We start from the raw sequence: 27,586 nt of genomic DNA, 5'->3' as shown, positions 1-27,586 counted from the left end.
TGGGTTATAGACAGCCGGTAACAGCCTTTTTTTTTTTAAGAAGTTGCAGTAACTACTTGTGTTGCGGGCTGCTAGAATCCGGTCCTCACTGAGCAGCACTATGGCAGAGTTGACGCTGTACCTGGACCTGCTGTCCCCGCCCTGCCGCTCCGTCTACATCTTCGCCAAGGTTAACGCCATCCCGTTCATCCATAGCCATGTACTGCTATTCAAAGGTCAGCTGCGTGACATCGGGGCGTCTGCACATGTACAGGAGTCAGTCAGTCAGAGGCTGCTATTACCCCAGTCAGTGAGGTGAAGTGATTGTAGTTGTGCATTCAACTAATAGGGTGTGCTGGGACTTGTAGTTCCAACCAGCCACAGATTAGGAGTTGGTGTATTCATTATATTATAACAGTGTGCCTGGGAATGTTTACCTCTATTTGCTAATGTAACCCAGTATCAGTGCAGGAGATAACAGACTGACCCCCTCCGCCAGGCACCCATTCCGCTGCTCCTGGGCTTCCCTCATGTGCTTGCCATGTTCAACTATTATTTCTTTGTATCAACGATTTCAACGCAATCACAAATCATGCAGAGGCGAGTCCAGGAGCAGAACATTTTCTAATTCATGGAATCGGTCATGTTGGAGGGTCTGATGACCTGTCACTTCACATACATTATGCAGTTGTCTTGGGGACTATGTAAAAACCGGACCCGGACTAAACTCCGGACCGCCGGACAGGACATCAAAATCTGCAGTCCGGAGCTTGTAGGGTCCGGTCCGGGGGGTGTCCTGTCCGGGGGGTGTCTTGTCCGGGGGTCCCTGTTATAGCTATCACCAGGGACATGGTGGAGGGGAGATTACAGCCTCCCCGTGTGGTCCGGACGGTCCGGTTTTTGCTACATGCCCGGACCATACAGGGAGGCTTTATTCTACCCCCTCCTCCTCTACTTGGTGACAGGTGTCACATGCAGCCCCCCGGACAGGACACCCCCGAACAGGACACCCCCCGGACCGGAGGCTACAAGCTCCAAAATTCAGAGTTTGATGTCTGGTCCGGGGGTTTTGTCCTGGTCCGGTTTTCACCCATACCCGTTGTCTTGGCTTTATCTGTCAGTAGTCATCTAATACCCATTTTACACCAAAAACCCTGGTCGGACCTTGGTCTTTGAACGCTGGAGTTTCCAGGATCTGACCCTGCTTTACACCCCATTTACACAGCACCTAGGTCTGCATCATTTACATTGAACCGTGGTCAGCCCTGCTTTTTCGTGTGTATGTCATTAAAGATGCTTGCTCGTTGCCAAGGAGGGTGAAATGGGGTGTGTGTGTGTGTGTGTGTGTGTGTGTGTCACTCACTCTTCCCTCTCCCCCCATCCGCCGCAGGGACCCTGCGGCTGCAGAGGGGAGTTACAGCAGCCGTGGCCAGTAATAAATAAAGGGGGATCCTGGTTCAATTATAGTGGGGAGTAACCTCAGGGCAGGACTCGGAGGGAGCGCGGCTAGGTGATATTGGGATGGGCACCGCAAGCTATGGCAAGGAGGTGGGAGGGGGATACGTGTACCCTCAAACATCTGAACAGGGAGTGAAATTGCTTGTTGCCAAGGATTGGTCATTGCCAAGGTGGGGGGATTGCTCGTTGCCAAGGGGGGTAGGGATTGCTCATTGTCAAGGGGGAGCCTCCGGACCCTGCAGCGGCGGGGTCCTTGCAGCAGATGGGAAGCGCTACTAGTTTCCATCCGCCACTTACTGCCCATCCGCCGCAGGGATCCAGCGCTGCACGACGTGCATGGACCCCCTGCAGCACTGCCACAACCCGTGCTGGCACAATTTACATTGGCCTCTACATGGGTCCTAGCCGTGTTTCACCCAGGTCAGGACCTGGGTAGAGGTCCTGTGTAAATGGACACGGGTTGACCCCATTTACACCGCCACTGTTCCTGATTTGTCAGTGGTGTAAAAGAGGTATAAATTGATAGCGTATCAGGGTAAGGGCTACATTCATGGTAAGTGGACACTGCTGAAACCTGTGTGTGAGTGATTCTGTAAGTACATACAGTATACAGGTATTTGTGTATTCTCCGAACATCTGCCACACTCGTAGGTTTCTTAAAAATGTGAGAAACCCATCTAAAAATGTAGATAAAGGTGCAGTCTGATAGACAAACATAAAATAATCCAGGACTATAATAATATTGTTTACAATTCTCACCTATCCCTCCCTTCAGGCTGCATGACAGGTTTTTTTTACTAGATACCATAAAAACACAAATTATTATGTTCTCAACAGTTTGGAACACCCTTGGCTCTGTGCTCTGTTAGCACTGTGACTTCCTCCCTTTCGCCTGCATAACAAAATATGCCAAGATCCTGTGTGGCAGACTGATCTTTGTATCTGCCACCCGGAGAAATTAGGAAATGTAGACAATGGCTTGTAGGTTAGATAAGAAAACAATGGTCAGGTGCATGCTTAAAAAAGGTATTTGATATACATAAAGAGAAAAAATTCAATGTAGATTTGTGCCTTTGGGGCAGATGTATGAACGTTCGTTATGGGGAGAAGGGGTATCCGCGCACGTTATGTGCACTGATACCGCTTCTCCCCCATGTATGAAGGAGCCGGGATGCGGAAAAGGACAGGGGCGCTATGCGGCACTGCTATCTATATCAGGCATTCTCAACCACGGTCCTCAAGGCACACAAACAGTGCAGGTTTTGTCGATATCCAGGCTTGAGCACAGGTGACTTAATTAGTATCTGAGGGATTCTGATTAAACCATCTGTGCTGAAGCCTGGATATCACTAAAACCTGCACTGTTGGTGTGCCTTGAGGACCGTGGTTGGGAATGCCTGACCTAAATGATAGTAGGCCGAATGTATGAACGGTCAGTATCGCTGACCGTTCCGCCCGATGCCGGTTTTGGCTTCGCCAGCAGCAGGCTAGTGGAGCCCTATCTAAACAGCATGGACAGCGCTGTCCCCGCATGCCCAGTCGAGCCGGCCAGGGACAGGAGTGTAACCTGATGCGCTATCTCCAGGAAGGGACATTGCAGGAGGGGGGAGGGACATTGCAGGAGGGGGGAGCTGTCCCTTCCTGCTTCGCCTCGTTAGCGAGGCGAAGCAGGAAGAGACATCGACAAGATGTATTAACATCTTGTCTGCCGAAGCAGGGGAGCGCTAACTCCCCCCTCCTGCAATGTCCCCTCCTGGAGATAGCGCATCAGGTTACACAGTATTATAGCGGCGCGATAAGCATGTGCCCCTTTGGGAGGTATTCAGTCCGGGATTCCTGCTATTGGAATTAGGCAGATGTTGATGATCCATCTGTTGAGTGTCGGAAATTGGGCTGGTCTGTGAAAATGGCCGCAGATTGATGAAAAATGTCAGTGAATTCTGGCATTTCCGGAAAAACAGATCAGACTTGTTTTAAAGGTGGATCTGTTTTGTTGGAATCCACCGTCAATGCTGTCATAAACGGTAGCATTGAATAGGTGGTGGCATTTATTTCCCCTGTCGGAAATAGCTGCCAAGATTGAATACCCCCCTTAAGCTGTGTACACATGCATACATTTTTGGCTATTTTCGATTCTATTTTGCTTATAGAAGCAAAATATAATCCATATCTGCATTCGATTCGCGCTCCCGTTTTCTCAAAATCAAACAGAAAAATCTACTGTGCAGCCAAAGCGGACCACACAGAGTTTAAAAAAAGTGCAGTGTGCTAGAATGAATACTACATTATCGGGACTGTTACCTACAAGATACCTCACCGATATAAGGGGGCAATGTATGACTGGTTAATAGTATTGACCTTTCTGACAGCTGCAGGTGTCATTGCCTATCTCCACAGCACAGACCGCTTTGGTATGCACAGGAGATCTCAGGATAAGAGCAAGATCTGGCGCATAACCTGAGGAGTGGGCCAAGGTGAATGTACATCAGAGGGTATAATACATCCACCCCATTGTTTAAAAAATTACAAGATTAAGATCCTATTACTGTATAGCTGGTCTCATTGGTTGATTGTTTGCCTAGAAATACTTGTGGCTGTGCCTCAGCTCGCTTGGAGTGGGGACTCCACAAACCAGTTATTTACTTTGTTTTACATGTTTTCAAAGTCTGGTATTAGGTTGATATAAGTACGCTACCGACTGATACACTCGTTACACGTAAATACATTCAATTTTTGACATGGCACATACAGGGCCTAAGTTCTCCACTTAAGAAGAGGAAGGTTTTGCAGTATTTGAAAAGATTGAAACCGGATGTTGCAGGAAACACATTGGAGGGGGGAGTGATCCCAACACTTTAAGGGATAATTGGTTCACAGAATTCTAATAGATTTATCAAGCTCGGTGAAGTGATAGTGTCTGTTCTTTATCACCAGCCAATCCGTTCGTACATGTGAAGTTACAGGCTTGGTTTGAAAAATGACAGGTATGAACTTATTGATCGTGATAAAAACCAGACCGTTTATCACTTCACCAAGCTTAATATATATATACCCCTTAGTAAATCTAAATAAAATATACAATGGTGGCCAGTGTTGGCGGTAACGTATACATGGCTGGCCTGTGCCAGCCATGTATTCATTGCCGCCATAATAAAATCTTCATTGGTGTCCAGTGGCAGTGATAATGTATACATTGCTGGCCTGTGCCAGCAATGTATACGTTGCCACCATAAAAATTATACATTGGTGGGCAGTGGTGCCAGTAATATATACATTGCTGGCATGTACAAGCATTGTATATATTACTGGCTTATAAATAAATATTGGTGCCCAGTGGTTCCAGCAATATATAGATTGATGGCATGTGTCAGCAATCTATATATTCCTGGCTTATAAATATGCATTGTTGGGCAGTGGTGCTAGTAATAAATACATTGCTGGCATGTGCCAGTAATATATACATTTCTGGCATGTACCAGCAATGTATATATTACTGGCTTAAAGATATGCAATCTATATATTACTTGCTTAAAATTGACATTGGTGGCCAGTGGCTTGTATATGCTCCGTGGAGCATTGCAGTGAGCCGGGACGATGTGCCGGGGGTGGGACGTTCCGCCGGCCTGTGTGAACTGGCCGTGGAGACAGAGAGTTGGGCGCAGCTGAGTGTGGCGGTGTAGGCATGGCGGCTGGTGACGTAGGTCAGCATGGATTAGAACAGCGGTCCTCAAACTACGGGCCACATGCGGCCCGCTGAGGACATTTATATGGCCCGCCAGGCTTCCTGCGCCTTTAAATACAAACACAGCCGCTGCCCGTTTTTATTCCACCAAAAAGATGGCAACGGGAGGGCTGCGCGCATGCCCGACTGCACGCAGCTCCTCCCATGGACCTTTTCTCTCCATGGGCAGGACTGCCCACCTACGTGCGGTGTGTCGGGCTGCATCAGGAGGCAGGGAAACGGCTCCTGCTTCCGTTCCTGCCATACACCAGGCTCCACGGCCAAGCAGCCCCGACGCTGGGCTGAATGTCTGGTAGGCTGCAGCAGGAGGTAAGAAGGGAGAAAGCTCCCTGAAACCCCCCCCCCAACATGAATATGCGCTGATCTAAAGAAGTTGAGGAATGGTGCGTGGCCACATAAAAAAAAAACACACACCACTTCCTCAGTGCATCGGAGCAACCCCTCCCTCATGTTTTCCGGTGGCCACTGGCTGCTGCTGGCCTGGGTAGCCTTGGCAGAACAGCGCCAGGCTGGTAGTATGTGCTGGCGTGTATTCCTCCGTGCTGTGGGCAGGTGAGGCAGAAAGGTCTGCAGCTGCGGCGAGGGAGTTGTGTAACTAACTAGAGATAGGACACGCAGCTCCCGGCCACCGCTTGTGATCCTAGACATGAGCAAGCGCTGGGGTGGGAGACTGAAGGAGGCAGCAGTGCTGTTTCTGCTGGGAATGCAATGAGCATTTAACCCTTGGGGTACAAGCATGTAAACACCCTGTATAGGCAGATAATAAGATATATGCAGTGTGCATAGGAATTTGTTCATAGTTTTTACTATAGTCCGGCCCTCCAACGGTCTGAGTGACAGTGAACAGTTAAAAAGTTTGAGGACCCCTGGATTAGAGTTTTTGCAGTGTCTTGTGTAAGGTAAGGGCGAATTTTGAATGTTTTGATTTAGGTGCATGTGGCATGATTTTGAGACGGATTGAATGTCTGGTACAAAGGAAAGTTCAGAGTCAAGGATAACACCTAGTCAGCGAGCTTGAGAGGTAGGAGTAATTTTCATCTTCTCAACAGCAATAGAGATATCAGGTTGGTAACTACTATGGCGGAAATATAATTAATTCTGTTTTTGAGATATTAAGTTTGAGGTGGCGAGATGACATCCAGGATGAAACAGCAGAAAGGCATTCAGAGACATGGCTCAATACAGATGGGGACAGGTACGGGAGGATAGGTAGAGCTGGGTATCGTCCACATACTGATGATACTGAAATCCAAAAGAGCTGATTAGTTTGCCAAGAGATTGAGAAAAGCAGAGGACCTAAAACTGAACCCTGAGGTACTCCAACTGAAAGAGGTAGCGAAGAGGAGGTAGAATCAGAGAAACTAACACTAAAGGAGCAGTTAGATAGGTAGGATGAGAACCAAGAGAGGACTGTGTCTTTAAGACCTAGGGATTGAAGTGTTTGTATGTGAAGTGTGTGTGTGTGTGTGGTCAACAGTGTCAAAAGCAGCAAAGAGATCTACAAGAATTAGTAGTGAATGTTGGCCTTTAGACTTGGCAGTGACCAGATCATTCACAACTTAAGTCAGTGCTGTCTCTGTGGAGGAAAGAAAGCGTGTGAGGCGAGTGTAGGCAAGTCTTTCAAGTAGTTTGGAGGTGCATGGAAGTTGAGAAATCGGACGGTAGTTTGAGAGAGCGCTTGGATCAGAATTCATTTTTTTCAGAATCTGAGTAATAACTGCGTGTTTGAACAATGAAGGAAAGAAACCAGTAGAGAAAGAGAGGTTACAGATTTTAGGTAAGATTGGGTTGGCTATGCTGCAGTATATGGCCCCAACCTCCAGACAACACTATCTAGACACTAAGGTATTATATGATATCATAGGCGAATCTAAGGGGTGGTCCGGTGGTGCACCAGACCACCCATTAGACCACCAGCCACTTAAAATTTAAAGAAATGACAGCTGGGCAGAGAGCTGTGTGCTGCCCGGATGTTTAGTCTAAGGAATTGCTCGTTGCCAAGGGGGATGTCTCACGCCACTGGTCGCACCTAATTGAAAGAAATGACAGCCGGGGGGAGAGTGATGTGCGCTGCCCAGCTGTAGTCTCTAAGCAGTGGCATTGATATTTTCAGTTTTCCCTTTGGACAGCCGGCAGCAAATCAGGAGCGGCATTGGTGGTATTGAAAGCCGCTCCTGATTGACTGCCGGACCCCAGCACGAGATCTAAAAATACTGATGCGCCTGCAGAGACTACAGCCAGGCAGCGCACATCACTCGCTCTGCCCGGCTGTCGTTTATTTCAATTAGGTGAGTCTATCGGCGTGTAACATCCCCCCCCCCCCCCCCCCCCAGGCAACAAGAAATTCCTTAGACTAAACAGCCGGGCAGCACACAGCTCTCTGCCCGGCTGTCATTTCTTTAAAAAAAAGGGGGTAGGTTAGCGCTAAGGATATCTATGTATGAAGGGGCTGCAGGACCTGAGTGGTCCAGGCTCTGGAGTAATGCAGTAGAATACGGGAGTGGTACTGCGCTCACCTTCTTGGAACCTTGATGTGATATTATCAAAATCAAGGGTCCCGTGGCATGTATAAGAATGGTGCGTGCCTATGCACCAATGTGTGATAAACACTGATATTTCTTATTGCTCACCCTCTAAGAATACAGGCTGTTATCTGTGTGACCCTGTATGAACGTACAAGACACAATTGGTATAGTGCAATAAACAAGGAGTTTATTTGGTGAGAATGAAAATGCACTGAGTAGTCTCAGGTAGATGGTAAGTCCGGGTGTCCCAGTCTGGGCTGGTGCTAATAGCAAAAAGCACGTACTGGGGCTGGGTGACCTGGACAGCACAGTGGGTGGTGGGGATGGGGGATGTGGCGTTACTCTGTGGTGGGGCAAAAACACAGGTAAAAGTGAACACGGACAAGCTGGTGCAGGGATGGACTAAAGTCTCTGCGGTCGTAGTAAGTGTGTATGTCACCGGTGGCTGGCGTCCCTAACCGCCCGGTGGTGCATCCCAACACTTACCCGATACCAGTCCTTCTGTGGTGCGGTCAGACGTCCCTCGTTGCCAAGTCTCTGAAGATCTTCACCGGCTGCGTGCCACCGGCCGCTGTGTGTGCACTGCTCTGACGGCTGGCGCCGTCACTTCCGGGTTCCGATGGTGATCGTGTGCCCAGAGTTCAGGTGCTGCCGGAGCTGTGTTTGCTTGACTCCCATGGCATGGGAGGAGGCTTGTAGGTGGATGAAGTTGGATAGGAGTGCAGTCAGTTGTCCACTTACTAAGACCGCAGAGACTTTATTCCATCCCTGCACCAGCTTGTCCGTGTTCACTTTTACCTGTGTTTTTGCCCCACCACAGAGTAACACCACATCCCCCATCCCCACCATCCACCCTTTGGCATCGAGCAAGAACCCCCTAGCAATGAGCACGTAGGTAAGCGGTCTTAGGAAGTTAGGTGTAATGGGCATTACTGTGTGTGGTCTAAAGTGTAATACCACGCCCCATTTTGTGATGCCACGCCTCCGTCCCATGAGGCCACGCCCCCTTTTCACCACGCAATCGTCTGCCCTCCTTATAAATTTGGATTTGGGACCACACATTTCCATAATTCTAAATTCGCCTATGTATGATATATTATATTATATGTTTACAGAAAACGCACAAAGTTCTCTAGACTTTCAAAAACAACAATATTTTAGCTGGGGGAATAAATCCGGCAAATTACTAGCCTCAGCGCCCACAAACCAATATCTCTAAAATCCTTACTGAACAGGGGCAACACACGATCATGCCAGATATCACAAATTCCTTTTTAGATTATTACAGACATTTATTCCTCACCTCCCGACCACCCAGCATTAGGTATGAACTTCCTTAGATGAGCTACGCTTTCCACACTAACCCGGTCTAAAGGGGACGCCTTGGTTGCACCTGTCACTGAACAAGAGCTTGAATTAGCTATAAAGGGCTTACCTAAGGGAAAATCCTTGGGGCCAGACTGGCTAGGGGCTGACTACTATAAAATATTAGTACATCATCTCATACCACACCTCCTGACCTTGTATAATTCCATCCTATCTGGTGACAAATCCCCTCCTGACTTTAACCAGAATCATAGTATTGCCAAAGCCAGGTAAACATCTGCACTTGGTTATTTATTACCGCCCAATATCTTTGTTGTATCAGGACATTAAGCTGCTAACTACTGTCATGGCTCATAGATTACAATTCGTGCTGCCAAAACTACTTCACTCCTCCCAAACAGGTTTTGTCAGGCATAGATCCTCAGTATACAAAATAAGACAGGTGGTGGCAGCCATAACTAAGTCCTTGTCCGTGCCAGATGGAAAATCCGTTTTTAGTAAGCTGTGACCAGGGGCGGATTGGGCTAGGAAACCAGCCCTGGAAAATTTTGTAAGCAGCCCTATTAGGGGGCGGGGTCTACTGAGAGGCGGCGTCTGCTGACAGGGAAGGATGCTCTCTTCTTACACACTTGAGACCGAAGTGCAGCAGTATATATATGTGTATATATATATATATATATATATATCTCCTATATATTTGGCTACATCTGTCACTCAAAGTGGGTGTCTGTGTCTATAACGCTCTGTTCCTGGACTTTCCTCTTAATGTGTGATTGCCTTCATCTGTGCTGAACACCTTTCTGAGAAATTAACCTGTTTAAAACAGGTGATGGCAATCATACATTAAGGGGAAGTCTAGAAACAGAGCATTGTGTCCCTCCTGGAGAGGGTCATGTTGGGAGGTATGTGACAGAAAACCAGCCCAGTGAGCCCACAGACAGTGCCAGACACCCACTGCCTTCCCATGTTGCCCAGCACTGCTACTCCACAGCCACCAGGTGAGCGCCCCCCTCCCGCGATTTGCGGCAAAACCTCCCCCCCCCCCCCCCCCGCGCGCCCCCCCCCCTCCCGCGATTCGCGGCAAAAACACCCGCTCCCCCGCAACCCCCCCTACCGCGATTCACAGCAAAAACACCCCCGCGACCCCCCCTCCCGCGATTCGCTGCAAAAAGAACCCCCCCACGACCCCTCCCGCAATTCGCGGCATAACCACCACCCCGCGACCCCCCCCCCTCCCGCGAATCGCGGCAAACCCTCCCCCGTGACCGACCCCCCCGATTCGCGGAAAAAACACCCCCCCCCCCGCGACCTCCCTCCCGCGATTCGCTGCAAAAAGAACCCCCCCGCGACCCCCCCTTGCACGATTGGCGGCACCCGCCCTGCGACCCCCCTCCCGCGATTCGCGGCACCCCCCCCCCCCCGCAATTTGCAGCAGCCCCAGGATTAAATGGCACATGCAAAACACTGACATGGCTATGGTCGACAATGAAAAAGGTTGACATGAGTTTTTGAAGATTTATTTTTAATTTTTTTAATTTTTTCATATTCATTGTCATGTGTCGACATGGACACCAATGAAGTGGCACACTTATGTCAACATTTACATGTGTTGACCTTTCTGTGTTGATTTTTTTCTTGTGGCGATTCGCGGCACCCCCCGTGACCCCCCACCTCCCGCAATTCGCGGCAACCCCCCACCGGAACCCCTGTGAACCCCGCCCTCCCGCGATTCGCGGCACCCACCCCCGCGACCCCCCCTCCCGCAATTCGCGGCACCACCCCGTGATTCGCGGCAGCTCCAGAATTAAATTGCACATGGAAAACACTGACATGGCTATGGTCGACAATGAAAAAGGTTGACATGAGTTTTTGAATTTTTTTTGTCATTTTTTGAATATTTTCATATTCATTCTCATGTGTCGACATGGACACCAATGAAGTGGCACACTTATGTCAACATTTACATGTGTTGACCTTTCTGTGTTGATTTTTTTCTTGTGGCGATTCGCGTCACACCCCCCGCAACCCCCCCTCCGGCGATTCGCGGCGACCCCCCTCCCGCAATTCGCGGCAACCCCCCACCGGAACCCCCATGAACCCTGCTCTCCCGCGATTCGCGGCACCCACCCCCCGCAACCCCCCCCCTCCCGCAAATCGCGGCACCCCCCGCGATTCGCGGCAGCCCCAGGATTAAATGGCACATGCAAAACACTGGCATGGCTATGGTCGACAATAAAAAAGGTTGACATGAGTTTTTGAAGATTTATTTCATTTTTTTAATGTTTTCATATTCATTGTCATGTGTCAACATGGACACCAATGAAGTGGCACACTTATGTCAACATTTACATGTGTTGACCTTTCTGTGTTGATTTTTTCTGTGGCGATTCGCGTCACACCCCCCCCCCACAACCCCCACTCCCGCGATTCACGGCACACACACCTCCCCCGCGATTCTCGGCACCCCACCCCGTGACCCCCCCTCCCGTGATTCACGGCACACCCCCGCGACCCCCCCTCCCATGATTCGCCGCAACCCCCGCCCCGTAACCCCCCCTCCCACGATTCGCGGCACCCACGCGACCCCCCCCCTCCCGCAATTCGCGGCAGCTCCAGAATTAAATTGCACATGGAAAACACTGACATGGCTATGGTCGACAATGAAAAAGGTTGACATGAGTTTTTGAAGTTTTTTTTTTTTTCATTTTTTGAATGTTTTCATATTCATTCTCATGTGTCGACATGGACACCAATGAAGTGCCACACTTATGTCAACATTTACATGTGTTGACCTTTCTGTGTTGATTTTTTCTTGTGGCGATTCGCGTCACACCCCCCCCACCCCCCCCGCAACCCCCACTCCCGCGATTCACGGCACACACACACCCCCCCGCGATTCTCGGCACCCCACCCCGTGACCCCCCCTCCCGCGATTCTCTGCAATCCCTCCCCTCCCGCGATTCGCAGCATCCACCCCCCCACAACCCCCCCTCCTGTAATTCGCGGCACCCCCCGCGACCCCCCCTCCTGCAATTCGCGGCACCCTCCGCGACCCTCCGCGACCCCCCCTCCCGCGATTCGCGGACACCTAAGTTGCAATACAGGGCATCTTTCATACAATTCTAACCATATTTCTCATATACAAACGTTCACAAATTAAGGGGGCGCAGCCCCTTACGACGGTGTGAAGAGCGCCCGTAGGGCGCGATGAATCACCTAGTATGTGTATGTATATATATATATATATATATATATATATATATATATATATATATATATATATATATATATATATATATATATATATATATATATATATATATATATATATATATATACACACATACAGAGTACCACAACACTCGCCATCCCTGTGAATGGGGTGCAAACAGCACTCGCCATTCCCAGGTTGGGGTGAAAGTGGCCTGTGACCACATGCTCTAATAAATACAAATACAGGGACTCAACACTCTCCATAATGAACTAACTCACCTTAGTATACAATCAATCAAATAAATAATGGGGTTTTAGTTCATGAATTGATCAATGCATTTAAGCTTGCAGCCCATCGCCAAGGGACCCCATTTCACTGCAAGTCCTACACTAGCATTTGTTTCTCAAGAGCCTGCCAACTGCCGACACATCATAGCTAAAGTTGACATGTGTATTTTCCTGGTTTAAAGCTCACCTGCCAAGTGCCTTATGGCTTTTAAAGATGAGGCAGTCACCTAACACAACACCTGACTTAGAATTAAAGGGGCAGCTGTAACAGGTTACAGATAAATTAGCTCATCTGGGGTGAAAGAGAAAGCTATGATCACAGTAACAAAGGTTAATAAAAATTAACCCACATATATACACACATACAGAGTACCACAACACTCGCCATCCCTGTGAATGGGGTGCAAACAGCACTCGCCATTCCCAGGTTGGGGTGAAAGTGGCCTGTGACCACATGCTCTAATAAATACAAATACAGGGACTCAACACTCTCCATAATGAACTAACTCACCTTAGTATACAATCAATCAAATAAATAATGGGGTTTTAGTTCATGAATTGATCAATGCATTTAAGCTTGCAGCCCATCGCCAAGGGACCCCATTTCACTGCAAGTCCTACACTAGCATTTGTTTCTCAAGAGCCTGCCAACTGCCGACACATCATAGCTAAAGTTGACATGTGTATTTTCCTGGTTTAAAGCTCACCTGCCAAGTGCCTTATGGCTTTTAAAGATGAGGCAGTCACCTAACACAACACCTGACTTAGAATTAAAGGGGCAGCTGTAACAGGTTACAGATAAATTAGCTCATCTGGGGTGAAAGAGAAAGCTATGATCACAGTAACAAAGGTTAATAAAAATTAACCCACATATATACACACATACAGAGTACCACAACACTCGCCATCCCTGTGAATGGGGTGCAAACCTGGGAATGGCGAGTGCTGTTTGCACCCCATTCACAGGGATGGCGAGTGTTGTGGTACTCTGTATGTGTGTATATATGTGGGTTAATTTTTATTAACCTTTGTTACTGTGATCATAGCTTTCTCTTTCACCCCAGATGAGCTAATTTATCTGTAACCTGTTACAGCTGCCCCTTTAATTCTAAGTCAGGTGTTGTGTTAGGTGACTGCCTCATCTTTAAAAGCCATAAGGCACTTGGCAGGTGAGCTTTAAACCAGGAAAATACACATGTCAACTTTAGCTATGATGTGTCGGCAGTTGGCAGGCTCTTGAGAAACAAATGCTAGTGTAGGACTTGCAGTGAAATGGGGTCCCTTGGCGATGGGCTGCAAGCTTAAATGCATTGATCAATTCATGAACTAAAACCCCATTATTTATTTGATTGATTGTATACTAAGGTGAGTTAGTTCATTATGGAGAGTGTTGAGTCCCTGTATTTGTATTTATTAGAGCATGTGGTCACAGGCCACTTTCACCCCAACCTGGGAATGGCGAGTGCTGTTTGCACCCCATTCACAGGGATGGCGAGTGTTGTGGTACTCTGTATGTGTGTATATATGTGGGTTAATTTTTATTAACCTTTGTTACTGTGATCATAGCTTTCTCTTTCACCCCAGATGAGCTAATTTATCTGTAACCTGTTACAGCTGCCCCTTTAATTCTAAGTCAGGTGTTGTGTTAGGTGACTGCCTCATCTTTAAAAGCCATAAGGCACTTGGCAGGTGAGCTTTAAACCAGGAAAATACACATGTCAACTTTAGCTATGATGTGTCGGCAGTTGGCAGGCTCTTGAGAAACAAATGCTAGTGTAGGACTTGCAGTGAAATGGGGTCCCTTGGCGATGGGCTGCAAGCTTAAATGCATTGATCAATTCATGAACTAAAACCCCATTATTTATTTGATTGATTGTATACTAAGGTGAGTTAGTTCATTATGGAGAGTGTTGAGTCCCTGTATTTGTATTTATTAGAGCATGTGGTCACAGGCCACTTTCACCCCAACCTGGGAATGGCGAGTGCTGTTTGCACCCCATTCACAGGGATGGCGAGTGTTGTGGTACTCTGTATGTGTGTATATATGTGGGTTAATTTTTATTAACCTTTGTTACTGTGATCATAGCTTTCTCTTTCACCCCAGATGAGCTAATTTATCTGTAACCTGTTACAGCTGCCCCTTTAATTCTAAGTCAGGTGTTGTGTTAGGTGACTGCCTCATCTTTAAAAGCCATAAGGCACTTGGCAGGTGAGCTTTAAACCAGGAAAATACACATGTCAACTTTAGCTATGATGTGTTGGCAGGCTCTTGAGAAACAAATGCTAGTGTAGGACTTGCAGTGAAATGGGGTCCCTTGGCGATGGGCTGCAAGCTTAAATGCATTGATCAATTCATGAACTAAAACCCCATTATTTATTTGATTGATTGTATACTAAGGTGAGTTAGTTCATTATGGAGAGTGTTGAGTCCCTGTATTTGTATATATATATATATATATATATATATATATATATATATATATATATATATATATATATATATATATATATATATATATTGCATATAAATATAGGCTAAGGCTATTATTAATGTTAACGTTATTTTTAGGTACCTTGCTCATGCTGACTCAGACGGACCTGCCTCTGCTCCCACCCTCTTCCCAGGATCCCCAGCGCGTGCACAGCTCCTACGCGCCACTGCCTGTGCCTGCTGCTCGGATCAGACCATCCGAGCAGCCGCAAGTCATCCTCGGCAGTCGGCACACACAGGACCGCGGGAGCAGCGCATGCAGCTGCGCATGCGCACCAGCGCTCCCGCGGCCATTTTTAGTTTGGAGAGAGCTGAGGCCGGCCGCGGCCATCTTTGTTTTGGGTAAAGTGCTGTGGCCGCGGCCGGTAACCGCGGAGATGGCGGTTTATGCGGTCTGCGGCCCAGCTAGGGGGCTGAGCGGCCACTTTATGTCTAAAATGGTCCGGCCCACCGGGAAATGGCCCGGTTTCCCGGTGGGCCAATCCGCCCCTGGCTGTGACACTGACGAGGCCTTCGACCGAGTCTCTTGGTCTCATTTATTAGTAGTGTTCTACATCCAACAATTTGGGGTAGGATTCATTACTCTTTTTTTTTTTTTTGCATGCTCTAGGATAGCCCCACTGCTATTCTCTCTGTTAATGGTCTAAATACCTCTTGCTTTAAATTGCCCCGTGGTACAAGGCAGGGCTGCCCACTTTCTCCCTTTATTGTTTGATTTGGCCATAGACCCACTAATTAGACTATTTCATCCACAATCTACTTGGCATGGGATACAACATGGAACGACTGAGTTAAAGGTCTCTTCTTATGCCGATGATCTTCTCCTTTATTTTACTAATCCACGAGAAGCATTCCCAGGCTTCTTAAATACATTATCAGAATTTGAAATTGAATCAGATTTCTTGATTAATAAATTAAAGACTAAAGCATTGGCATTACACAAAGGAGCATCATTGGGTTGGCATGCTGGGTTCTCACTTCTATGGGCAGACAGATCTTTGCTATATTTGGGTCTCACAATACCAATTGACCCAGCTCCCTTGCACTCAGTCAATTACCCTCCGTTAATATAATATAATTTTGTTTTTAGCAGATCTCCATTCGTGGTGATCACCGCCTTTGACATATATAGTTAGATGCCATATGATTTAAAATTCTCTTCTTCCCCCGATTGTTGGCCCTTATTGAGATCTGACCGCAGTAGAAATTAGTTCTCAAAATGGGCAAAACCATGTGCACTGCAGGTGGGGCAGATGTAACATGTATAGAGAGAGTTAGATTTGTGTGAGTTAATTTGTTTCTGTACAGAGTAAATACTGGCTGAAATCTCATTTGCAGTGTAAAAATAATGCAGTTTCAACACACCCCACCCAAATTTACAGGCCCAGATAAAGAGTACCTGCCCCCCTCTTGCCACCACTGGCTATGATACTGGTAAACTGTATTATATGAAGAGAGATAGAGATATATGTATGTATGTGTGTATATATGTGTGTGTGTATATATGTGTGTGTGTATATATATATATATATATATATATATATATATATATATATATATATATATATATATATATATATATATATATATATATATATATATATATATATATATATATATATATATATATATATATATTGTGTGTACTAAGCCTTGGAGAGAAATATTAGTCAATCTGCTCCTAACTGGCAATTTGTTCCTTTTTTTTTTTTTTTTTATCTCCCTCCACTTTGGGTGCCGGACGGGTTCCCGACAGTCGGGATCCCGACAATCATTTACCCGATGTCGGGATCCCGACTGTCAAAACGCCGACAGCCGGGTGCCCGACGGCCACCCGCATGGGGCTTTTTTGCACTCGCCATGCTGTCTGACTCTGGCCAGTCGGGATAATGACTGTCGTGATCCCGACTGACAGGGTCCCATACCACACCCCTCCACTTTCTCTCTCAAAGGCTTAGTACATACTGTAGCATGGTTACTTACCTTTCTTTACGCCTCTTTGGGTGCGCTTTAAGGAGCTGGGACTGACTCTGATGTCTATAAGCCTGGCCCTTTCCTATAAGCCTGCAGTGTAAATGGGTACGGCACACATAGCCTCCGCTGCTGTACTCTGCAGACAGGGAGGAGGTGAATGAATGCCTGTGTGCGACACCCATTCACCTCTCAGACGAGGGCTGGGGGCAGCCAAGCAGCATACCTTGGTGCTGGGCTTGCCCCCAACGTGACGATCCAGGCCCCGGCACAGTGTTCAGCAGTCCCGGTTCTTGGAGATGTCATCTCCAATCGCCGTGGCAACCGATTCTGCCGGGGGGACGGGCGTGCAGGAGGGGCAGCTGCGGGTGTATAAGGGACCAAACACCAGGTCGCACCCGGGTTGAATCTGGGTCCAAAAACCTGTGTGTGTGTGACCCGGCGTTTTGGTGTAAAAGGGGTGATCATTTTTGTCAAGAGACAATTAACCTTTTACAAAATACATTTTTGGAGTATGGATTGAGACTGCATATACAAATACCATACAGGGCCATGGTAATTTAACCCATGACCTCAGTGCTGAGAGGTATACTTACTCTACTTCCCTCCTCGAAACCCCCCCCCCCCCCCTCTCCACACACACACCCTCTCTCCTTCAATGGTTTGCTCCTAAACTTTACCCTCACAAACCCCCCCCCCCCCCACCCGTTCTCCTTGGCGTCAGCGTTCCGGCCTACTCAGTGCATCAATTACGACATCCATACTACTAGGTAGTGTGTTGAACAAAGAGTAATCCATTCCTTCCTTGTTCCTATTACTTTCTACTGAGGATAAATTGACAATAGCTGGACACCAGTTTTTGGACCGTTTTTCTACTGCTGTTAGTGAATATCAAATGTGTTCTCTTTTGTGTTCTGTCTGCAGGGGACCATATGAGTGGTGATTTCTTGAAGGTGAATCCGCTTCATAAGGTGCCAGCTCTCAAGGACGGAGACTTTACATTGTCTGAAAGGTAAAAAAAAAAAAAGAGAGAGTGAGAAAAACAGCTGTAAGACCTTTAGACAAGGCTACACTGTATCATCTCGAGGGCTCGGCATGTGATGCATACCGCCTATGTATTTGTTCCCAATTGCAAAATGGGACTGGGCATTAAGGCCAGGCCTGATTCAGAGATCATATGCTAATGACCTAAAAAGTCTAAACCGATGCCTCCTTCCAGCTTTTCTGACCAGCTTCTCTTTTTTGCAATGCTGGCCATCACCACCCGAAAAGGCTGCAGAATATATAACTGACCACCGGTAGAGCTACACATGCACAGTACAGATACCACACATGAGCAGGTCACCTGAAATTGGAGGTGTATGTAATGTTAGTAAGGTGCGCTCTGCACCTGTCCCCATGGCAACCCCAGCAGCAGCTACAGCCCGCAGGCTGTTTATCCCCTTGAGGCCACCCTTATCAGTGGTAGGTGTCCTACCACTGTTTGTCCCCGGTGTCCACGTGCGCTGTCACATCTCAAAATGACCGCACACTCAGCCCATCAGCAGGCAGCGTGCCTTTTGTGTCCAGTCAGCGCACTGCTTATCACAGTGTGAGGAGGACAGAGCGAGCAAATCTTTACCTCAGTGAGGAGCTGTGCAGACTTCTACTACAAAGGGAGACCTCCAGTATCCCCTGCAGCTACAAGGATACAATAAGTACCTGCACCATACATTTGTACCATATACCGATGTATACCTGCTACATCTGTATTGTACATCTGACTGCATTACTGCAAGGTAACCATTTCCGTACTACTGTTAACTCTGTGTTCACTCAAATAAACCATATTCCTGGTTAAGCTACTAAAACGTCTGTCCCCTAACAACACCACAAGCACCGATATATACTCTGCCAACATGTAAGCCATCTGGTTTGTGTATATGTCTGAATTTGACCCACAGACAGTAAGGTAGGCAGGACCATCAACTGACATGAGTTGCCTAACCACCAATAGAGATCCATTACAGTAACGTGCCAACACAGTAAATAACATTTAAAATATGCATTTATTTGATGCTGTAGTTCAGGTCTTGTACATGCAGAACATATCTTGATCTGTGATGATCAAATCCTAAAAGTAAAATACATTTGGCTAGAATGTAGTTAGATGAATAGTCAAATTATATACGTGCATCTCATAACACTAACAGTGACGTCACATTTTTATGGTAATCAAATTGTTTCCGGTCTCCTTCCTTTACCAGCACTGCAATACTTCTTTATATGGCAAACCAGTACAAGACCCCTGATCACTGGTATCCATCTGACATTAAGAAGCGCGCCCGGGTTGATGAATATCTTGCTTGGCAGCACACAAATACACGTCCAGCTGGATCAAAGCTTTTTTGGATCAAGGTAAGAATATCGGGTTTGTTTTTGCATTATTCCTTTTTTATGCTTGCTTATATGTATGTATTTAAACTAAAGAGACTCCTGCTACTGTGTGACCCATGTTACCTGTGGTGTGCAGTAAACCTTGTAATGTTCTTTGTTCAGAAGCTCAAAATCCGCAATATTTGTTGGGGACATCAGTCAAATACATTGAACTTGGGGAAAAAAAGATAACTAGGTACAGGTTGAGTATCCCGTATCCGAATATCCGTTATCAGAATTATTCCGAACACCATACATTCCAGAAAGGGAAAAAATATAATTATTTTTTTTTTTTTGCTAAAAAAGTCACTGGGGACATCTGTAACAGCACTACTGAGAACATGATATGTAACTGGCACTATATATGTACAAGATGATTGCTTGGCATTCACATTCAATATCTGAGATAGTACACAAATTGTTTCATGTTTTTTGAACAAATAAAATATATTTGTGTGCATTTCATTTGTTTGTGTTTATACAGCAAGATACTTCAAAATACAGGTTGAGTATCCCCTATCCGAAATGCTCGGGACCACGAGTATTTCGGATAGGGGAATTTTACGGTTTTTGGAATAATTTTTTTTTTTTTTTAGCATACTTACCTGTCCCCTGATGGTGTCCGGTGGTCCTTCGGCCTCCACGCAGTCCCCGGGCGTCCACAGCAGGCCTCCGGCATCTTCTCCAGGCTCTCCAGCGGTCCCAGGAATGCATTGCGCGAGTGTGCGCGCGCACCGGTTACGTCACCGGCGCACGCACACACTCGCGCAATGCATTCCTGGGACCGCTGGAGAGCCTGGAGAAGATGCCGGAGGCCTGCTGTGGACGCCCGGGGACTTGGTAAGTATGAAAAGAGGGTTAGGGGGGGGTAAAAAAAAAAAAAATCAGAATTATTCCAAAAACCACGGTTTTTGGAATAATTCGGATACGGGATGCACGGATACGGGATACTCAACCTGTACATAATTAAAATATTCCGAAATACGGAATAATCTGTTATCCAAAATTCTCCTGGTCCCGAGCATTTTGGATACGGGATACTCAGCCTGTATAATACTAATCCTCATAGGTGGCTTCTACCTCCGTTGCCGCCATTGGTCCCCACTGCCACCACTGATACTGTGCATTTGCCGATCCCAATGAGCCCAGTTAGTTTTTGTTTTTTAAATCCCAACATTCGGGGTTATTCAGACCAGATTGCACAGCTAGGAATTAGTGTAATCAAACAACATCGCATGCGTATGGCTTGTAGTACGCATGCACAAGGCCATCCTGTGATGAAATCCAGCAATTTTTTTAAATCGCTGGCCATACAAAAGTTGATTGACAGAAAGCCGGCGTTTGTGAGTGGTAATCGGCTGTTTTCTGGGAGTGTCAGGGAAACGCAGACATGTGGCCTTGATCAGCCTGTTCAGATCATAGCTTCTGAGTAAGTCCTGGGCTATGCACAGCACACACTGGAAAACTAATTTGATAGTGAGTGTCTTGCGTATGGCTTTGCTGCTGATTGCTTATTGGTGTCATTTTTGCAAGCCATTAGCTGCCTTGCACATCAATTCCCAGGCTTGTACAGAGGGGGATTTCACTCTGGCTGGGCGGCTATTACCTGATCGCAAGGCTCTGCAAATTTCATATGCAAATAAATGTTCAACAGTTATGCACTAGCTTTTAGTAGGTGGTAATATGGGGCATCTACTTGCCAATTTCTTGATTGTGATCCTACGATCTTCAAGTTCGAATGATTTGTTGAGCGATCAGATGTTAAGGATCCCGGATTATTTTGTTTACGATAATTTTTGGGTCCAAATTGGTGAATCAAGGATTGCCATCCTGTTAGATTTTGCTGATGACCCGACTTCCTCATCTTCTAAATGTGGAGTTGTTGCAATTAATTGCAGATGTGTGGGTCCCTCTGAAAACTTATTCTTGAAACTCCCCTGAAGTTTCTAGTGTTCACTTTAGTTTTTATTTTTTTATTATTATATATCCATAAATTCATATTCGAGATCATAATGAATACATAAACAATTAATGGATTAAGTTTATACAAATATTCCACAGGGAATATCACAGCCGGCAGGAATAGCTAACACGATGCTCAACTCAGAGCATTCTGTCTGCTCTACCAGATCCCCCCCCTCTGCTGTGCTGACATGCCACTCAACTCCCCTGTTGAAAACAACTTGTTGGTTCTTCGAGATGCTGCCACGCTAACACTCAGTTCATCTTCTCTGCTGAGAGCGGTGTGTCAGCCCTTCCTGGTGCTCCCCATTACAGCATCTAATCTGAGGGGGGTATGGCCCGCTCGCTTTTCCCACTCGGGGGGTGCGCCCTCTCCATAGGCAGAAGTCTGCCCTAAAAAGTTCCGGTGACCACTAAGTTTCACTGCATGGAATAAAGATATCATGATTTAACTTAACCAATGCCACTCAAGCAGGAAATGTGGGGGGTTCTGGAGCCATCCCGTTTCGAGCTATGCAAACACGGGATAAAGTAAGGCAATTGTTAACATATAGACATTGAAAGGAGGAGAAAGAGAGACTGATGCTGTGATTAGGCCATGGAAAGTGCCTGGAACAGCTCTACAGAGCTGCAAAAAGCAACACACACATATATAGATCTAGGTTTAGGGGGTATTAAATCCCGGGTCCTGACTGTCGGCATATCCCGAAAGTCAGGACCCTAGCCTGTTTTTCGGCCTACTCGCCAGTTTATCAGCAGGTGGGATTCAATGTACCGCCGATCGTTGAAAAGGGGGCGTATCTTCAAAAAATGGCTGTGGATTGTTGAGATCCGGCCAGGATCTTGACATTCCACAGCCGTTTTTGGAAAAACTGCTGGACTGCTTTTAAAGTAGGGTCCTTTCTGCCGAGCTGCCTCTTCAATGCTGTCAGGAAGGATGGAAATATCGGTGGGGATTAAATAGCCCCTGTAATCTCTCGCAGTTTAAAAGTGAAAAATATCAATGACTAGCCTGGACCTCTAATTGTAAAATATGGCGTAGGGCTCCTCCTATCTTTCATAATATCCAGCACCAGGCTGATCCCACGGATAACCTTCTAGCAGGAATAAGTGCAAAAATGTTTTGTCACAATGTTATGCACTGCAACAGCTATGCAGCCTTATTGATTACGTAAATTCTTTGTGTATTTTAATTCCCACCAGGCAATGACTCCTGTTCTTCTTGGTCATGAAGCCGCACCTGACAAGCTGGATCCTGCGGTGGCAGAGTACAATAATGTCTTGAAGAATATAGAAGAATACTTTTTACAGGACAAACCCTTTCTGGCCGGTGATGAGATCTCCATTGCTGACCTGGTGGCTATTGTGGAGATTATGCAGGTGAGAGAATAACTCCTGAAGCATAAATCATATTTGTCTGTGCACAAAACAATGATCTTGCAAACCAGGTCAACTACATACACATCACAATTTGGTAAAGCATATTGATTAAGGTTCTTCAGCCTGGTTCAGTCTACAGCAGGGCTGGTGCAAGGATTAGTGGCGCCCTAGGCAAAATGTCAGCCTATTGACCCCAGTTATCCCCTTCCCAGACAGTAAGATGAAAGTGTGTATGTGTGTGTATATGTATATGTGTATATATATATATATATATATATATATATATATATATATATATATATATATATATATATATATATATATATATATATATATATATACACACGTGTGCATACCATCCCACACTGTATACCTGACCCCATCCCCCCACACTGTGCATATGACCCCATTCTACACACTGTACACCTCATCCCCTCCCCCCACACTGTACACCTCATCCCCTCCCCCCACACTGTACACCTCATCCCCTCCCCCCACACTGTACACCTCATCCCCTCCCCCCACACTGTACACCTCATCCCCTCCCCCCACACTGTACACCTCATCCCCTCCCCCCACACTGTACACCTCATCCCCTCCCCCCACACTGTACACATGATCCCCTCCCCCCACACTGTGCAGCCTATCCCCACACTGTACACCTGATCCCATCCCACAACACTGTACACCTCATCCCCTCCCCCCACACTGTACAGTGACCTGACCCCATCTTCCCACACACTGTATCTGACCCCACTGTGCTCCCTGTCACTCCCAGTCACCATCCATGCACTTGCCTACAACAATAGCAGCTGGAAAAGTGAAGGCACAGAGAGTTGTGTTCTGTCTTCATTACTCACAGCTTGCTAACAGACGGCTCCTCCTGAGGTTGAGAGAGCCTATGGGCGGTATTCAATGAGGCAGAATCGCCAAGTTTTATGGCGATTCTGTGTTTTTTTCGTGTGTGCCGGCGATTTTTGGAGCTGTAAAAGCGAATCACCCTATTCAACGACCTCTATTCGCCGATGACGACCGGCGAATGAAGCACCAATCGCCAAATGTTATTCTCTACAAATCGCCGGTTTTTGTCTATAGGAATTTTCATGGGGATTCGCCGGTAGTCGACGGGAATCGCCAAAAGTGTATTCAATGAGAAGTTGGCGATTCTTATTTCTGGTTTCATATCGCCGTTCCTCACAGAGTGTCCCTCGTCATCTTTTTATGGTGAACTTTGTTATGAACCTGTGAAATAATTGGTTTTAAGTGTTTAATTTCACTCTGCAAGTGTAATCTAATATTATTTGCTGCCCTTGTGTGATTTGATGGTTGTAGAAGTGCTATACAAATATATATTTAATTTTTTCTGGTATTTTTTTTTCTCCCACAATGCACTGTTCTTACCCATGGTGCACCTCACTTACCCATGATTCTCCTCCCCACCTTACTCCTTCGTTTGGCCTTTGAGGAGATTACACAGCTTTTGCAGTCTGCTGTATTGGAATCGTTTTTTTCAGGGTAATGTGCATTTTTCTTGCATTTCACTCCAATTTCTTACAGTACTGAAGCTGTTTAGGGAAACGCCGGATTGGCTGAGAATCGCCGTTGGGGGCGGCGATTCTCAGCCACGTTGAATAGGGTGACACAGCTAGTCCCGGCGACTTCCGACGAATCCCTACGCGTGGCGAATCGCCGTCAAAAAAACGGCGATTGGCTGGCGAATGTAAAATCTGAATCGCTGTGACCAACGATTCAGGTCATTGAATACCGCCCTATGACTCATCGGGCGGTATTCAATGACCTGAATCGTTGGTCACAGCGATTCAGATTTTACATTCGCCAGCCAATCGCCGGTTTTTTGACGGCGATTCGCCACGCGTAGGGATTCGTCGGAAGTCGCCGGGACTAGCTGTGTCACCCTATTCAACGTGGCTGAGAATCGCCGCCCCCAACGGCGATTCTCAGCCAATCCGGCGTTTCCCTAAACAGCTTCAGTACTGTAAGAAATTGGAGTGAAATGCAAGAAAAATGCACATTACCCTGAAAAAAACGATTCCAATACAGCAGACTGCAAAAGCTGTGTAATCTCCTCAAAGGCCAAACGAAGGAGTAAGGTGGGGAGGAGAATCATGGGTAAGTGAGGTGCACCATGGGTAAGAACAGTGCATTGTGGGAGAAAAAAAAAATACCAGAAAAAATTAAATATATATTTGTATAGCACTTCTACAACCATCAAATCACACAAGGGCAGCAAATAATATTAGATTACACTTGCAGAGTGAAATTAAACACTTAAAACCAATTATTTCACAGGTTCATAACAAAGTTCACCATAAAAAGATGACGAGGGACACTCGGTGAGGAACGGCGATATGAAACAAGAAATAAGAATCGCCAACTTCTCATTGAATACACTTTTGGCGATTCCCGTCGACTCCCCATGAAAATTCCTATAGACAAAAACCGGCGATTTGTAGAGAATAACATTTGGCGATTGGTGCTTCATTCGCCGGTCGTCATCGGCGAATAGAGGTCGTTGAATAGGGTGATTTCGCTTTTACAGCTCCAAAAATCGCCGGCACACACGAAAAAAACACAGAATCGCCATAAAACTTGGCGATTCTGCCTCATTGAATACCGCCCAGTGCAGCTCTCAAGTTCCAGCAGAATCATGCTGCTTTCAACAGCAGCCTCAGCACAGTGTCTGCAGCATGTGTGGCAGTGGCTGCAAGCAGATGGCTGTGCCCCCACAGCTCTAAACATATTTAGACCCCTCACTGGCTTGCACAAGTTAAAGATGGATGACTTTCTTATTTTTTTTGGAATGTACAGATGTAACAGCGCCCTAGGCAGCTGCCTAGTGGTAGCTCTGGCCCTGGTCTACAGTAACTTTAAAATCATGTACTCTCTCAACCTCCAAATAATGTCAAAAGCATAGGCCTATTTGTCATCCTAAAGTAATTATTTAGGTTGTTTATTTTTAAACTAAAAAAAAAAAATCTCCCTCCATTTGACCAAGTGCCCCAGCTAATCATGATACTCTTTCTCATCCTCATCAGAGATGAGACCCACTATTGTATTGTCTGCAAATATCACAATAGGATTAGAATCATGTGAGGGCCCGATTCAGCACAGCTCACAAAAGCTAAATCTTGCTCTAATGGGAGAGTTGGCTGTGGGTAAGCTATTTTATTTGTGTGTAGGATAAAAACTGTCTGAAATCCAAATTACAGTAAAAATAAAGCAGATTGAGCACACCCCACCTCCTTTCAGTGCACATGGTTCTATGATCATTAGAGAGAGACTAAAAGTGCACGGAACACACCCCTGTACCTGTACTAACCCTAAACTGGTGACCTCATATTACCCAGTCTGTCTTGTTGGGGTCCTATTGCATAATCCCAGATTGATTCAATAATAGGGGGGAAATTTACTAAAGGAAATTTGTAAAAAATAGGTGTATTTGTATCCAGAAATACACTTATATTGGACATTTACTATCCCGAAAATACGGCAATTCGTATTGATAGCACATCAATACGAATTTCCGTATTTTCGGGATAGTAAATGTCCAATATAAGTGTATTTCTGGATACAAATACACCTATTTTTTACAAATTTCCTTTAGTAAATTTCCCCCTAGGAGTCAACTGCCTGAGGCAGAGGAAGCAAATGCCAGATAAGTTTCTGCTGTTGCTGGCTTCTGGGCAAGACTATAACCTGTGATTATTTATTGCGGGTAATAGGACATTGCCCTAAGAGAAGAATCGATCAGAGAGATCAATGCATCATCAGTTGACCTATTCTATCCATAGACCATTTGATGTGCATCATCAGTTGACCTATTCTATCCATAGACCATTTGATGGCTATAAAAGCCAGTTGGCAGATGACCTTTAATATGCGTCAATTCCAACCTCTTGGTAAAATAATTATTGGGGTCAATCCAATAGGCCTAAAATCATTAAGGTGGAACTATGCTTTTTGAAAAGATATTGGTATTCCCCAAAGCTGCTGAAGATCCTGTGGCCAGGTAAGGGTCTATAGTAGCTGGAATTGACTAGTCTGGTTACAGAAGTTATAGCCAGAAGTGTTCGCATACAGAAGAATTGAGATGTACAGATGTATCTGTCCTCATCCTTGCTGGCGATCCATTGCAAAAATGAATCCCGCTACATCTGTAGGAATACACACAGAATAGAGTGCGTACTACTGTTTTCTATAGTGTTCTAAACTCCATTGGATCCAGACCATCTTTCAAAATAAAATATAAAAAATTGTTAGCCATGCATCTGGTACTCAGTATAACCGATCTGTCTTTGCAGCCATTTGCAGCTGGAATTGATGTTTTTGAAGACAAACCAAAGTTGGCAGCCTGGAAGCACAGAGTGGAGGAGGCAGTTGGGGCAGAACTCTTGAAAGAAGCACATGATCGTTCAATGCATGCCAAAGATATGCGGAATCAGCCCCTTCCCGCAGAACTTAAGGAGGGGCTTTTAGCCAAGCTAAAATCGTTCTCTTCCTGATGGCGAAATTCTGAAGGACGAGGGCTACAGAGCTGTAATTAAGAAATTGCCTTTGGCATATGTTGGCATTTGCAACCTGTCTGCAATAAACCATCATCTCTAGATGAGCCACATGTCTCAAAGGATCACAATAGTAACTGACCTTTTTGAAATAAACCTGTCTATGTAAAGTCTGGTTATCCTGCATGTCTTCTAGTATTTTGTATTCCATAAGAAGTAACTTTATCTAACAGCTAGGATAATCTAGCAGCATATGCAATGGGTTTATTCTACCTCACAATTAGCTACATGATTGTGAACCAGCTGACACAGG

General features: G+C 46.1%; 1 protein-coding gene across 2 annotated transcripts; it reads left to right on the top strand.

Annotated features, from left to right (window-relative positions):
- On the top strand, positions 1 to 27,443 carry LOC146008822 (glutathione S-transferase theta-1-like). 2 transcript variants are annotated; one of them, XM_083148560.1, is made up of 5 exons: positions 1 to 215; positions 17,918 to 18,005; positions 19,240 to 19,390; positions 22,574 to 22,750; positions 27,073 to 27,443. In XM_083148560.1, the coding sequence occupies exons 1-5, from the start codon at positions 101 to 103 to the stop codon at positions 27,271 to 27,273; spliced, it is 732 nt and encodes a 243-aa protein (XP_083004686.1). In that variant the 5' UTR covers positions 1 to 100; the 3' UTR covers positions 27,274 to 27,443. The 2 variants fall into 2 exon arrangements, with proteins under 2 accessions (XP_083004686.1, XP_083004696.1); XM_083148570.1 differs by having other exon boundaries at positions 34 to 169.
- Positions 27,444 to 27,586: the final 143 nt, after the last annotated feature.

Source organism: Crinia signifera, chromosome 1 (assembly GCF_055691185.1).
Source record: "Crinia signifera chromosome 1, ASM5569118v1, whole genome shotgun sequence".
NCBI lineage: Eukaryota > Metazoa > Chordata > Amphibia > Anura > Myobatrachidae > Crinia > Crinia signifera.
The sequence above is the reverse complement of the archived record's forward strand: the minus strand, read 5'-3'. Positions and strand labels throughout refer to the sequence as shown.